This window comes from Falco punctatus, assembly GCF_963210335.1.
Source record: "Falco punctatus genome assembly, chromosome: 1".
In the NCBI taxonomy this organism is placed as follows: domain Eukaryota; kingdom Metazoa; phylum Chordata; class Aves; order Falconiformes; family Falconidae; genus Falco; species Falco punctatus.
Window position 1 is genome coordinate 113,488,763 of NC_137580.1, and position 16,141 is coordinate 113,504,903.

General features: G+C 44.0%; 1 protein-coding gene across 1 annotated transcript in view; it reads right to left on the minus strand.

The window, feature by feature from the left end:
* The window catches only part of UBE2O (ubiquitin conjugating enzyme E2 O), a 66,464-nt gene that overhangs the window by 18,954 nt on the left and 31,369 nt on the right, over nt 1-16,141 (minus strand). The window contains exons 2-8 of the mRNA XM_080380073.1: nt 12,077-12,136; nt 6,799-6,909; nt 5,764-5,861; nt 4,278-4,341; nt 2,385-2,528; nt 1,633-1,742; nt 638-788 (exon numbers count right to left, since the gene is read on the minus strand). Coding sequence (XP_080236199.1) covers nt 638-788; nt 1,633-1,742; nt 2,385-2,528; nt 4,278-4,341; nt 5,764-5,861; nt 6,799-6,909; nt 12,077-12,136 — 738 coding nt within the window. The remainder of the gene's footprint in view (nt 1-637; nt 789-1,632; nt 1,743-2,384; nt 2,529-4,277; nt 4,342-5,763; nt 5,862-6,798; nt 6,910-12,076; nt 12,137-16,141) is intronic.

The window sequence follows — 16,141 nt, forward strand, 5'->3', positions numbered from 1 at the left end:
CAGGAACAGCACTGGACTAGTCCAAGAAAAGCGAGCTTTTCTCCTTAAGGCTATTTTAAACAAGTTCTGAACTTTTTGTTATGGTAGGTCACAAGAGGCTCCACAAGTCAATTTATGTAAGATGCAGCTATGCAGGGAGGTCATCATCCACACTGATGATATCCTGTTATTCTAGGAACACTGCTGCTCTATAGCCAGCATGTAGAAACCATAGCATGACTTGTGGCCTAGGAAGCAAAGATTTCTTTCTTGTCTCACTATAGCACGGATCTAGCTGAACAGTTCAGTCCCACGAGAAACCTGAAGTCATGCTAATGAAAATGACATGTGTCTAATGGTCCCAGCTGTCAGGGCACAGCAGTTCTGACACAGCTTGATCTACGCAAGGTGACACCTCTATGTTTAAGGTCCTGTTCATGTGGTCTCGTGGCATTAGCTGCATGCTTCACCCAGTGCAGTCAGACTGCTGTACAAGGTGACTTCGCTGCTGGCAACAACAAGCCATTACTCTTTACAACAACCACTTCAGGAGTCTCATTTCAGACCACATGACTACCAGGAAGACTTTTGCTTTAAAAGCCACAGCAACCAGAAATACTTAGAGAAGTCAATGCTTCCCTTGACCTCTCAAACTCACCTTTTTGGCAACTGATCCTTCACCCAAGACACAGTTCCTCTCGGGGCATTCACAGGTGATTTTTGCAGGTTCCACTTTGTCTGGGAACACATAGAGGCATCTTTCCCCAAGCTGCCTTTGGGCATGGTCAAAACACCCCAGACGCTTTACCCTGGTAGAGCAGGAGGACAGCCATGAGCAAAGTGCAAAAGAACAGAACCTAGCAGTGATCAGGGCTGGCATGACCTCATGCCAACGGCACTTCTTGTGGGGTAGACAGAAGCTAACACCACACCAAATCTTTCCCAGGCACATGATTCTAAAGGAGTGGGAATCTCATGAGGGACTGCTAGGTGGGGATACAAAAGGACCGGGTGGGACACGAATCACTCTCCTCCCTCTAGCTCCCCCTCCCACAGAGAGCTGCCAAGAAACATCTGAAGTTAGCATTGGGGTTTTTTTTTGCTGTCATCTGAAAGCTGCTCTCTTCTAGCTTATGAATTCCAGGCAGGAACCACACTGCATTGTGCTGTTACTGATCTGACTTCCTTGCTGAGTTTTGCCCAGCCCGTTCCTGCAGCCGCAGCCTGCAGAGGGCACCTGCTGCTGCCTCAGCACTCCCCAGGGCTGGGGCCAGCACCCCACGCCTCTGCTGCCGACCAGACACACACAGTTAAAAGGTGCAGCCTGATCCAGACCCAAGTGGAAGGACAAGGGAAGAAGTGAGCTGTTGCCAGACACCGCTTTCCTTTATGCACTTGTTAGCAGGAGTGTACTTGGAGAGGATTGGCAGGAATCTAGCCCCTGTGTTAGTTTAGACAACACTTGAGTTACTAGTTTGGAAGCTATTATCTTACATTTTTGAAGCTCTGGAATACAACACAGGTGTACAACAAGGAGAAAAACTCACTGGAAACAGCAGCATTGCACCTAATCAGTTGGTAGGTGTGTCACCATAGTCTGTGCAGTGTTGTGCCCTGAGTGTTGGGAGCGAAAAGGGGTTTAACTGATCTCACCTGGACAGGTTCTCCTGGCTGATGACTGAGGGAGGAGGGCTCACACTGTCAGTACCTCCAGGACAGAAGCTTTTAGTGATCCAAGTAACCTTTAGTTCTACCACCTGTACCTGCAACGTAAAGAGAGAGAAGACAATTTAATTTTTCAGAGGCTTTCCTGGACCAGGGTCTAGGATCTGAACGTCAACGCACAGGGAAGCGGCAAACCTGCTTTTACGTTTAAGTGCACTTTCACCACACCCAGGACGTCTACAGTGTCCCCACAGCATGGCTCTTGGCAACACTGAGAGCCTCTACATTTTTTAACTTCAAGAAAGATGACATCTGGGCTTGGAAAGGAAGCTATAGCTCATACAAATCAGCAGTCCAATGTCACAAAGAGACATGCTAATGGACTTGGAACTGCTCCCTCCATCAAAGAGTCAGCAACATTTCTCTCTTTCTGGATAGCATGCAACATTAAGTTTCAATAGAAGAAGTGCTTCTGCTACCTAATGATCAGCAGTACTGGTCTCTAAGTGTACTGGCACCCTACTACCTTACAGGGTGCCAGCAGCACCCCTGGGAGGAAAAGCCAAACCATGCTGAAAAGTCCTGTCAGTCCCCAATGAGAAATTTTTCACCTCAGGAGAGCACAGCCACAGTGCATTTGCTCTTGGAAGGTTACCATGGCAAGCTGACTCTGCTCCAACACACCAGCCAGGGACCATTCTGTGCAGAAGGTGGCCGTGTGACAGCTTGTCAGTCCTTACCTCTTCCACCACCACTCTGAACTTGCTCTTGGTGCTCAGAACAGGCTTCACACCTGAGAGCCACTGCACACTGGAGAAGACTTTAGAAGGCCCGATGAGGACTTGCCCAGGATAAAAGCCGTATGAATCATCAAAGAAGAGACCCTGTGTGGGAAAGGGAGGTGGGGAAAACAACAGCATAAAGGACTCAAGATTTAAGATTCCAGCATTTCTCTTCTCTCATTCGTGATCAGTAAGATTAACCATAAAGGTAAAGTCTGCAAGCTGCCCATGAAGCTCATTCCTCTCCTGAAGTCAGCCCAGCAGTTCCTATAGCAACCTGCTCTGCCATGCATCCGAACCGGATGGGACTGACTAGGACTCAGTAGGGGAGAAGCAAAGGTACTCATAAGAAACAGAAGATGTGTATTTCCATACAAGTGTTCTCAGTAACAAAATAGCCAAGGTGGGCTGAGTTCTGGGCAACAACACCCATCTCTTTTTCATGCTCCGTTTCAAGCACCTACAGCTTTCAGAGCCAGAGGATGCCTGCCTTCACTCCTCTCCTTGTTGAATTACGTTTCTAATTATTACTCCCATCTTAGGTGGATTAGTGAATATGATCGTTCTTTGAAAACAAGAGGACAGTAAACACAGCCACTCTCCTAGAGCTCTTTCCCACTGATATTTACAGTGACTTGATGAGCCAAAGATTCAGAATGCGAGGGTGGACAGAACAGCTTAAGGTAGATAAAACAATGAGCACAAAACTGTATTGAGTCTTGTCAGGATAAGAGCAGCGCAACAAGATCTAAGTCAGGTAAGTATCTAACACACAACAATTCTGAGTGCAGGATCACCAGTAACACTGGAGACAACTTTCAGACGAAACTGCAAGTCTCCAGGGGACTGCATACACCTTAAAGGCAGCTTAACTCAAAACAAGGTCTCTCAAAAACAGGGTAACCAGAAGCTGGATGCTGCTAGAACATCCACTTAGGAAGCAGAACACATATTGCACAACCCAATATAGCAGAGACTAAGATATCGGTGAGTATCTAGCAACAGAATACTCCTCCTCTGTACAAAACAGGAAAACCATAGCAGCACATCCTATTAAACTGATATTCCATTTACTCTTCAAGAAACAGGCATCAAATTTTAACAGAAATGCAGTTTGAGATCAAAGGGACCTTTGCTTTGAAGGCTGGGAAGGATAAGGGCTGACTGCCTTGCTAGTTCCTAAGAATTACATGCCACTCTCAGTCAACTCCCAACACTGCTGCCAGGAGTGCAGCAAGGCCCTACCGATGCCATTTGGAAGAAGCAGCAAGTTGTTGTCAGCCTCTGAAGGTGAGGAGAGGTTAGATCCCATCATCACACAGGGAACTCCGTTTTACCCAAAAGCTAGCAAAACCTTCCCCACCACATGATTTGGAAAATGCCAGTATGGTGGCAGGTCTCCATTCAGAGAATGTAATGGACTACAATAACGAGACAGGCAGTATTTTATGTGATCTGAAAATGGGCTTCTAGCAGAACACCTTTTAAACAATACGCCCTATTCCAGAAGGGGAACAATTTTGAAAGCATTATTAAATGGCATAAGAGCTTTTTCAAGCATGTACGGATATAATGAGCAGTGAAATGCCTTGACATCAGCCATTTGACTGCATGTTATGCAAGTTGTTTGCAAGGAAAGCAGTTCAAAACCTGTTCATTACTAAACATTACCTTTAAGCTACATCCTGTTACATTTACATCAAGTGAAGATCTAGTGAAGTGTTTTTGAGTTGTGATGCATCGTTTAATTTTTAGGGTAAGTGCCTATCGTTTTGCCTTCTCCTTCCCTCCTGCACAGAAAGCTTACAAGATGAAGTTGATCAAAGACACACAGGAGAACCAGAAGCTCACCGAGTCACTGACATGAGGACAAACGTCATACAGCTTAGCTCCATCTTCTGTGCTCATGGAACACCTGTAAAACAGACAACAGACACGGTCACATTTCCAGAGCCATCCACCTCAAAAGCAAATGGCACCAAATTAACCAACACTATCTAAGCAGGTCTGTCCATATGCCCAGCAGTATATCGCTGCACATTTATGGTCCAGAGCAAAACTGGTTAAAGGCAAACTATAAAAGCACTGTCTGGTATCTAAATGTTCCATTTAATATGTAAAAAAAAAAGTAATATGCAGGGTGCTGGACAAGATTTGTCTGCTGCAAAGATCTGGTTTGTTATTCACACTGATTCTGGAACCTAAAGGCAATCTGGGTGTACTTCCTTCAGTAATAGCTTCATTTCCAGAGCGAGACTTGGTGGGATTTCAAATGATTTATTAGGAAGAGATTTTGAAAACCGTTACCTCATTTTACATAGCTATGCATGAGCTGGTAACAGATACCAAGCAAGGTTTTAAATTGCACCAGTAACTGCAAGCAATACAGACAGAGAAGCATAGCTGTTTTTCACTCCCAGTTTAACACGCAAGAACCTTCCAGCCTGGGTTAACTGAATGCTAAAATAATCAAAATCACAGATGCATCCACCAATCATCTGTTACAGTTCTTGCATTACTTGCTTCTCTTAGAGCTGGCTGCAGGACTGTGGGGTTTTTGATTATTATTTTTTTAAACATCAGCATCAATACTCAATTTCTAAGACAGATGGGTTATTCCCCAGTGGCCAGGCCCATAAGTCTCTTTGGCCTCCACTGGTTCCTTCCTTCCCTTGCATCAATAAAAAATAGTTTGTTGGACAAGACAGGCCTCAGGAACAGGGTGAATGAAGTGAATTCATAGGGGTTTAGCTCACAAGTAACTGTCTCAACATGCACAAGGAACAGAATGCAGATCCTTGTGTTGTTTTTGACATATGACTTTGGATTATGTCTTCATTGAAAAAACATTCCTAATACAGTTGCAAATAACAGTGAAATACCAAAGCTGTTCAATCTTGGTCTGCTTTTTCATCTTTGATAAAAAATGCTAACCTGCAAGTTTCTACACTTCACAGACTTTTTTCAGGGTAAGAAACCTCCCTCCCTGCATCTCACTGAAGTTATGCTCTCATACTGAGAAAAGGTTTGAAATAACAATCCATTTTAAACAGCTTCTTTTCCAGGGGAGAAGCACAGTTTAAAGACCAACGTGCTTTAGTTGAGAAGCACTGATCTGCCTGGGATTGAAAAAAATTGGCACCTTCCAGACAACAGCTTTTTCCGGAGGGTTACCAATGAATCTCAATGTTTTCAGAGAAAGATGTGTTCTTACTCTATGTGTGAAGATAATGTAAGCAGTAACTTAGCATGTGAGTGAAGTCCAGCCTGTTTCTAGTTTTCTAAAAATGGACCAGGATTGTGAAATCCAAGGGGGACATTCTTCAGGAAGAAGTACCTGGCTCCATTGGAAAGCTTGAGGATGACCTGGTTCTTCAAATCATAGACCTTGCCCAGCCAGCAGTCATAGGCTATGTAGTCACCATACATGAATGGCTATGAAGAAAACAGGTAACAAAAACTTATAAACATTAACCCTCGTACTTTGAACCATCAAGTTAAGTCCTCACACAATACAGATGAGATAGCAATCTCAAAGGGACTTATGACAGCAACTGCAGATCTCACTGTGAACTAGAATTACGGTACATCGAAGAGTTTGCTTGACAGTCAGAGCACAGCCTGGATTCTCCAGTTAAGCAGCTTGGGCTTTCTCTGGGATTTTTTCCCCTCTGATCTTAAACTTCAAGTGTCCACTTCAAGAGATGCTCTGCAAAGTAGAGGCATACTTGCACTTGCCTTCAGTTAATATTAACAATTTTTATCAGAGACTGATTTTCCATCCCAGAGAAGCTTGTATCCCACTACCTTTCCACAGGCTGTTTCTTGAGAAGGGTTGTGACACTCCTGCTCTTCATTCCCAAATTAACTTTTTCTCAAAGGAAAAAGAATGAGAAAATCCCATCCCACCTGGCCTTTGGAAATCACCTACCCAACTCAAGAGGGAGAGCCAGATGTTTCAGACTGTTCCATCTCAACAGAAAGCTGCTTGACTCATCTCAGCATTTTCGTAGCCTGTTTAAACAGTAATGACTTGCACCACTAAAGCTCTGTGCCACTGCCATGGGGCTGCCCCAATCAGGTTGTCACACCAGTCTATCTCAACACAGTTCTCACACAATTGACTGTGAACCTAGCCCTTCAAGACAATTTGGTCTCAGCAATGTGATCAAAAACACAGAACAGATGGGGAGATGAGGCGATGCTGCATCATTTCTTCCAGGGAGGATGCTTACATTATGTTTAAAATAAAACTGCAGATGCATCTTGCACAATATGGATGCTTCCCTTGCATGTGTTACTTGAAATACAGCAGCATTCCTCCAAACCACCAAGCCCTGGCCTCCCACATGTATTTTGGCTGTATTCTCACCCAGATATGTTGCAGGTCTTTGCTGTTGACAGGGTAGAGGATGCAGTTGGTTCCTACCAGCTTCACAGCACACTCTATGTTGACATCAATTACAGTTCCACACTGGCTGTCCTGAAAACACAAGAGAAGAAAGGGTTTATCACCTCGGGAAGGGTCCTACACACACACACGTACATGCTCTGTGTACAAATCAGAAGTGCAAAGACAAGTGAACTTTCAAGATTAAACCCCCTCTTACCCTTCAGGCCCTCATTCTGAAGGGGCATTTCATGACCCTAACACAATTCAGAAGGTGAGATCACTATTAGAAGACCTGTAGTGTTTTCTTCCCAGTTAAAATTTGCAATGGCTGATAAAGCAGCAGTCCAGAGACTCCTGCATCTGGTCAAATAAGACCACACTAAATCAGGTGATTGGTATTTACTTCCTTTAAAATCTGCCCAGCTCCTTGGTCTATTCAACTGAGCAGATCTCCTCAACTCCACGGGACCATCCTGTAGGGGACTGCCCCGAGACAGGAAAGGCAGGGGGAGATCATTAACCCCAGAACAATAGACAAGTTCTTTAAAGCTTTCTGTGACTTCTCACGTAAAGTTTGATTTTGCAGGACATTATAAAAGGTCTTCACTTACTGCCATACTGAAAGAAAAAAATTAAAATTGGCACCTTTAGTCAGATTTCAAGGTTTCAAGCCAGATAATTTACAGTTGGTCCAGTTACGAGATGGTTGTCATTATCTCCCTCACTTTTTAGCAAAGTTTTAATCTTTTTTGTCTCCAAGACAATAACACATGCTGTCAAGAGCCTTCTGGGGATAGGTTGGCAGGGAGCACACAATATGCATGTTGCTCACACATATGGTGGAGCCCTGCAAGGAAGGGCTGCTAACCCAAACACTGTCAAATGTGGCAGCTGCCCTGGCCTCCTGACAGCTGCAACAATTGATACTCTTATTCATTAAAGACCACAAGTCCATTATAAAAGCTGAGGGCCAGCATGACAAACGCCCTGGTATCTGCAGCTTCTGAGGCTGTCCTTACCTCAAACATCAAGCTCTCTGCTTCAATAGACTTGAGCATAACACTCAAAGGGCTTATACCCTATGAGAAGTGGATTTGTTTGCTCAGTCCACTTATAAAGATGCTGTTCTTTTGACCACAGTAAATATTTATTCAAGGCTTTCACTCAGGGCCCTGCGCAGCCCTTTTGGGAGTTCAGGAGTTTGCTGGTGCTCAACTCATCCAGACTCACCTTGGGGACTGGTAGGTAGAGCAGACTCCTGCAGTCCAGGATAATTCCTGGACAGATTGCTCAGGCCATTTGGCAGGCTTGATTTCCACCTGCCTTCTGCAAGTCATCTTCCTTACATCACACAAACCCTGTGCTTCACAGCCCCCTCAGCTCCCCAGGAGGAGGTAATGAGACAAGTGGGTCCTGCCCCACGCCTTGCCCAATAGCTGTGCCAGCATATCCAGCAGGGCTGGGAGAGCCAGGCTGGCAGACCTTAAAGCAGCAGGGGCTCATTCCCTCCAGCTGCTCCACATATCACTCCTATTTCTTTCTAGAAAGGCTGGGAAGCAAAGGGAGCCTTTCTCAGCAATAACTCCATCGCAACAGACAGCAGCTAAGCCTAACGTAGCTTGCAGCATGCACAGGCTGCCAGGAAAGAGCCCAGCAGAGCTGTACTGTAACTCTCACCTGAAAAGGGTTTGGCAGAACTACACCAATTCACAACAGCTGCTGCCAGCACGATTTGAGCCATAGGATGAGCAAGGCCTGTTCAGAAGTGGCACCTGCTCAACAAACCCACAGCTTCTGTAGGCTAGAGCACAGCTACCTACCCTGCTTTTCCCCCAGATTAAGCTAAATTAAGTATGCCCCATCCATCTTCTGCCTATGCTTTGCAGTTCAGGCCCTGTGTTTTAGACTGCTTAGTAGTCAGAACCAAAAAAACCCTCAAGAAACAAATTCTTTGCCCTGCATTGAGCATTTCAGAATTAATTTTTCCTTTATCAGTAGCCAACATGACAGTAGCTCTGAGATACGATACAATCCAACACCTGCAGTTTCTGTGGATCATCTTGTCTCTGGCTCTAAACCGCCTCTTTTATTGATAGTGAAAAGTAAAAAAAAAACAGGCCTTGGGTGACTGACACCAACACCCTCTGCCCATTCTCTAAGTGACAGTTTCCCCATGGAGAAGGTGCCTGCACCACCCTACAAGCCTGCCTCCCATCTAAAACTGCTGGATCCCGTTAGTCACGGGCAAGAGGATCACATTTAGTTCAGTTTGCTTCTTCCAGTTGCAGAGCACTTGAGCAAGCACAGAGCGCTGTCTGTGGTTAAGAATGATCAATGTTGTAAGCAGCCCCAGAAGCTACAGGGCTGTTGAGTCACAGCTCTCCTCCCTCACCTGTCACTGAACTTTGTTTATTATGAGTTTATTTCACTGTCACATGAAACATTAGCCTACAACACTGGAGGCAGATTTACAGGCTGAGGGGTTCTGCTGAATCACTCTGCAAGATTATAGTTGTGCTCAGCAATGCAGTCCCGGAGGGAGAAGTTGCCAGCTTTTCTCTTGTCTTCCAGGGCAAGTCTACAGCTAGAGTATGGCTCCCCACCAGCCTGCTCAAATACAACTGTCCCATACTGTTCATTAGATGCTCCCATTAAAGGGGGAGCCAAATTAAATGAGCTGACATTTCACAGTTCTGTTACAAAAAACCCAACAACTATTTCCATCAACCCCAACAGCAGAACTGGAAAAGGGATGCGACTGACCTTTGTTAGAAGAATTGACAGGTTCAAGCCTCACTCACACCAGAATTGAATGCACTCCCTAGACAGTCTTCCTGCTTCTTCTGGTACCCTGACAGCATTCACCATGCTGGAGATACTGAGTATTTAAGCAGTGAATGGACGAAGAAGTGAGTCTTTTCCTTCCCCATCAGAGATAAGGCTTTAAGGCAGACCAGCAAACTCCCACCTGAGAGCACAGTGGCTCAGCAAGCACAGGCTTCAATCCAGCATCTCCTGTCTCCCATCCTTCTACTCTTTCCCTCAACACACTCTTTTCAAATAAGGGGATCTTTATACCACCCTCTTATTCCTTTTAAATAAAGGGACAGCATAGCCCAGCACCTTTTGTAGCAACAAAACCCTAACCTGCCATATTATAGACCTGCTTCTAATCTTTCCCCCAAATTAGCATATCACCTGGAAAAAGGAACACTGACACTTTCACCACTTCTCATCCAGCTGGATTAGATTTACAGGCCCAACTGTGTTCAGGGAAAATTATCTCATTTTATGCATTAACCCCTGAAGCAGTCTTTCGCCACACTCAGGGCTCAATAAGAAGCACATGAATTTGAGTCAGCTCTCTTCTCTTGAGGAACAGAGGATTTTGGGTCCTTCTCGCTCAAGGTTAAAAACAAGCCCTCAGAGAGTGTGGTGAATACAGAATAAGTTCCACATTGTGCATTTGCCAGGCCAACTGGTGCAGGGCAGCCATCCCACATCCTGAATTTGGCAGGCTGAAGCTTGCAGATTTTCTATTTTAAGTGCTCTTGTAATTTTTTAAATATATATGATTAACAAGTGAAGGTTTTCTTTGGGATAGGAATTTGTTTCATTTACCACTGACACTTAAAGCATACTTGAGGGTAAGGTGAAATGTAAGTCACCCTCAGAATTCCTACACTTTTGAATAGAGAGAAGAAATTGAGTTACACCCTCACCATTCCATCAATTAAAAAAAAAGTTATCAGGCACTAGTACAAATGATCTAGCAAACGCCAGGGTTTAAACATGCAAAACAGACAATAAATGAGCATGCAAAACAACTGCTGGGTAATATAGCTGTCGATACACATGCGGCAAGCCAGAGAAGCCAGTTACTGCTCAGATAAGTATGAAAATTGCAAACAAAAGCAGCACATCCATGTTTGCCAAGAGAACAACTTGCTGTCCTGAAAGCTTAAAATTACTTTAAGCAGCATCAGAGAACCAGTCAAGAGGCATGACTCAAAGCATCTCTTTGAGCGAGGACATACTAAAGAGTCCAGCTGCACCAGGTACAACAGCATGAACAGCTGATATTTCAGTTTGCTAGCTGTTCATTATTTTGGATTGAAACGCTTTCATAAAGTTGCAGTTTTAGTAAGAAATGTTGACTCCAAATTTCCATTTCAAACAACAATTAGATTTCTTAAGGAAATAACTTGTTTTAGCATTTTTCAAATTGCCCTTCAAGTTATCCCTCCCTTCTCTTTGCAACATTCTGTGAAAAAGGAGTGGGTTTACTTTTTAATTGACAAAAAAGGCTTTATTTAAAAAAACAAAACACCCAGGTCAGAGAAAGGCCTTCCCCATCCCCACACCAGGCTGCACACACCATGTGGTGCAAATGCAGCAGTTAGTGGCCAGCTGCCTGCTTCATCACAACCTTGGTAGCCACATTGCTGGAAGCAAGTCAAGAGAAGATGCAGGCATGCACATGGCAGGCCATATGGCTTGGGGTTATAGGTTAGGTGTGAGCAACAGCAAAAAACTGCCAACCTAGCTAAGCTCTTAAGAGATCACAGCTCATCTGATAATTGAAACTAAATAACATTCCCAGTATTTCCTACACAAGAGAAATCCACACATCTCTGATAAGCACAAATGCTGTACAACTAGAATAGAATGACTAGGGCTTAATATAGTATCCAGAAAGAATAAAGGTAACTATTACGGGCTCTGATTAAGAACCAGCTTTCTTGTCAACCTAGCTGTGTCAGGCATTTCAGCAGTGTCTGGATTTGCTGTATTTCTGAAAGAAACTGGACAAGATGGTGCTCACTGTAGATTGAGGTGTCCCTGAAAATATTTCCTCCAAGTTCTCTACCATAGCACACTGAAAGGCAAGCAGCGGCAATGTGATCTGCCTCCACTCCAGCCTCCCCATTAGGCCTGGCAGAGCATATCCACACTCCCCACAACTCAGAACAGTTTGATTTAAAACTTAAAGGATGGCAGGATAGACAAGCTTGTTGTCTCATTACCTGACATTATCAGGTTTGCTTGCTCAGAGGACCTCTGCAAATACGCAACGGTAGAGAAGCAGCCTTATCAGCATTTCATTTTCAAAGCATGAAGCTAGGTCTATCAAACACACTAAAAATAGACTATGCTCCAAACATTACTGTTCAACTTCATTCAGGCAGTTTGGCAAATCTTAGAAATCCATGCAGCAGTATCATGATCAAAAACAGACAGAGAAAAAAGCACTTACGCTGGAGCTCATATGTCTGACCACATCTCGAGGGACCACAGAGCGATCTTCAAGCTTCAGCTAACGGGAGAGAGAGACTGAATTTAGTGACTCCACATGATATTTAGTCAGAAATAACATGACAAACACAAATACACAGTATCCCAGCCCTCTGGACTAAGGAGGTTTTCACAGCAGAGGATGCTAAGACACCTCTATACACAGAATTAAACCCCTCAGTACATTCACAAAATCCAGTTGAGAGATCTGAAACACAGCAACCAGGCTATCCATCCACCACTGTGCATCAAAAAGGGTGCAAACATTCTGACTCATTCATCACTTCGAGATTCCCTCTCCTCATCTCTGCATCATGCATCATTTCCTACCCACATCCAGTCTATGCACTAGAGAACACAGAAGACAGAGGAAGAAGCACATCACACCATAGTTGTGGTCTCATCCTGCACGCATTTCACCCAAGATACCCACAAATATCTGTGGAAATCCTGTTTGGTCCGGAACATTTTAAGGTACGGTACAGTGAGAAGTCTTAGCTAGCAAGGGAATTGGTGCCAAATTTAGTGCAGAAAGCACTTGCGTTGGTGGGGTAAAAAAAAAGGAAAAGAAATGACTGTCACTGCACTTAGTAGCCCCCAGGTCCATGCCGATAAACTGGTAAGAGCATGGATAAAGTCAAAGCACTGCTCATATTCCAGCTCCTGCTAAAGTACTTGCTGGCAAAGAGCTGGTGCTGGCAACAAGAGATGCGGCTGGACCACGATTACATATCCTATGTTAGATCATGCAGAGCTATGGGCACCAGGAATCATTACTGGTAAGGGGAGGTATCACTTGATGAATCTCTAGTGATTACTGGTCAGTTAACCAAGTGATGTCCTTCCAAAAGTGGTCTTTCATCAAGCTGTTTCAGTGATCTCAAGACTACTTAAAGACTATTTCATTAAGTGTTATCAGCAAGCTCAAAACTACAAAATGCAGTTGCCATTGAATACATTAATACTAAAATGCTACATGGGGGTTAATGTCCTAAGCATACTAAGTAGGGAGACCACAAGACTGAACTCCAATTTCAGGGTTGCTGAGCCTCACTATAACTCAGCTAAGATTTCCTTTTGCTGAACAGGGAGAAGTCCCGTGCATTTCAGTGGTCAAGAACATACTTGCATTGGTACATCATTCTGAGCCCCGCAAATACACTAGTTACCATGCATTTTGGGAAGCACCATGTGAATACAGTATCAGGGACAGAGCCCCTTGCACATTTCGCTTTCAGAATCCACCCCTCCACTATTGCTGCATTTGTTGCTTTTCCTTGTTGATCCCCAGCCCAAAATCCACCGTGCTTTGTCAGCATTTCATCATAACCCACACCCTGGCTTACAGCCTGCTTTACTAAATTAAGACATAAATCTACAATCCAAGAGCAGGATCCGGAATAAAACCCAAGCACCTGAGTATTTATTGCCTTCTTGATTACATGTTTCAGTAAGAGAGGAAGAGAGCCAGCCAGCTAGGCTTTTAGACCCAACTTCTGGAGTCAGAACTCCACCAGAGTGGGAAACCTGAAGCTTCCCACAGCCCATTTCCAGATTGTGGAAGTGTTTTCATTGCCTCCCATATCCCACCAGGGTATACAGACAGACATCAATTTTTATACAGCTTTCTAAAATTATTTGTTAAAGTAAGTACTGTATAGATAGCCTCTTAACATCCAGAAGCAGGCAGCAACATTCACATTCCAGTAAGTACCCAAGCGTGGTTTGGGTATTTTAACTGTAGTTCTCTTGCTGCAGAGCTCAATACTTTCATTTCAACATGCATTAGGGCAATTTAACCTCTGACACGTGGTGTTTAAATTTATGCATTATGTTTCAACATATCATTGAGCCATACCGCTCCATTCTGTATTAAACAGTATCTGAAGAATCCAGACTGACAAGATGATCTGATGCTACCTGGAAGCAGCGATATTTGTGTTAGTAAACATAAATCATAAAAGTTGCAAATTAGTACCTTTCTCATTTTGTGATCCTTCCTGAAGGATATAATCACACAGATTCTTCCCAAAGCAAGGCATAAAACTTTCTCTGCAGGGGATTACATCTAACCATTTTCAGATCTTCTGATTTTTAAAAGGCAGCACAACTATTTTCAGCTCCACGTGCCAGACCCACCTGCCTCAGTTGCTAGGATAAGCAAGCCAAGTAGTAGGCAGAATGCCAGCATCAACAATAAATACTTAGCAGGTCTGTCATCACACACAAGACTCAAAATCCAGGAGAAACCCAACCAGAGGAAGCCAGAATGGCTGTTGATAAACACATGACAGTCGTCATTCCTCCTGTTGTCTGTTATACCCAGAGTGACGTGATCATCAGGCTAAGGTCAGCCCCCTCAACCAGGCAAGGGAATTCAATATTGGAGCAGCACTTTCAGGATAGGTACTTACAGCTCAGTTGCTGTATTTACCTCTGTGAAAGTCAGTATTAACATGACTAGCTTTGTGTTCTAGCCATGTGCCTTGACAATAGCCATAAGCATGACAAACAGCAGTTTCCCAGAGATGCTCCCAGCTAGTCCTGCACTCCTGCATGCCAAGCTGGGCTCAGCACCCTCCAAACACCTCAAATGCAGAGCATGCTTTGTGCTGCCTTTTTAAAAAATAAATTCACATTTATATATGTTAAAGCAAACCACAGACACTCATCACTGAACACACATTTTACCCAGGCAAAAAGGGGCAACCAACACCCTCCCACCAGGAGTCAGATATGTCAGTAAATGCACCGACTGCAAAAAGAAGTGGCAGAACAGCTTTGGCACCCATTTATTCCCTCTGCTGTTCAGATGTTCTCTTGGTGCTCAGCACAGCATCAATGCCTGAGCTCCACAGCACATCTAGTCAAAAGGCACCAGCTGCAATCTGGAGAACATATGATACTTCACCAGGTCTGATGATGCTCTCCTAACCACACACAGCAGGAGGGGTACATAAATGTTGATTTTTGCAGAGGAGCATGTTCTCCTTCTCAGCTCTCACCTGAAACTGGGTAGATTAGGAGAGAAGAACAGACATTTCTGCCTGGCTGCCAAGCATTAACTCATCAAGCCTTGGTAGCTTATTGCTTCAAATAATTTATCTAATTCCTTATCACAAACAACCTTGTCATTTGAAGCAAAGCCTTTGTGATTCTTTATTAATTAGTTGCAGAGGTTGGGAGATACCTCTGTGACTGTAAACTGGATCCTCACTTTAGCAAACAATTCAGCAGTTAAATGTAAGCATCCTTGGGCAGGGGTGTGCTAAACTCACTAACTCTCTGGGTTTAACCTCTCAACTCCATAAAGCAAATGGGAGACATGGGGCCAATTTTCTTCCCCAACAACTATCTCCTGATGAGATCAAAACCAAAGCAATTTATTTTGACGATGTGGGCTGGCCACCAGTGCCAAGTGTTGCGGCAGGTAAGTAAGAAGCAATCACTTCTGAAGTTTAGGGACAAATAATACAACAGTTGCTGAGATTGATATAGGGACAACTAGCCCCAGTCGGTGTGTATCCAAAGAAAAGCAGTACTGGACATACTCAGTATTGGCATAAATCCTTGGTCACTATCTGCATATTTAAAAGCAGAGGTTAAATTCACTAATTACCTGCTCAGGTTTGCTTGTAACAACATTGGTACCCAACAATGGACAAACACACCTTTACACAGGCTCCAGCTACCAGTGTCGTCCCCCACCACCAAGGAGAAAACAGAACACATACCGGCTTACTGCCGGCACATCTCTTCCTTTCCTATTCCCACACAGTGTCTTTTCTGCATGAGCAGGAGTCTTGCTATTTTACTTTAGGAGAAATAAAAGAAGGTAATTCTACCTGTAAAAAGCAGCATTTTGTTTTGCTACTGCCACACTTCCAAGTGGGTAATGTTGTCAGAGGAGATAATTACAAACAAACTGTCCCCTGCTCCAAACAACCCAACAAAAGAAGCTGGGGGACAAGCTTAAACACAGAAAGGAATCACAGTTCTAAAGGCTGAATACACCTACATGCAGTCC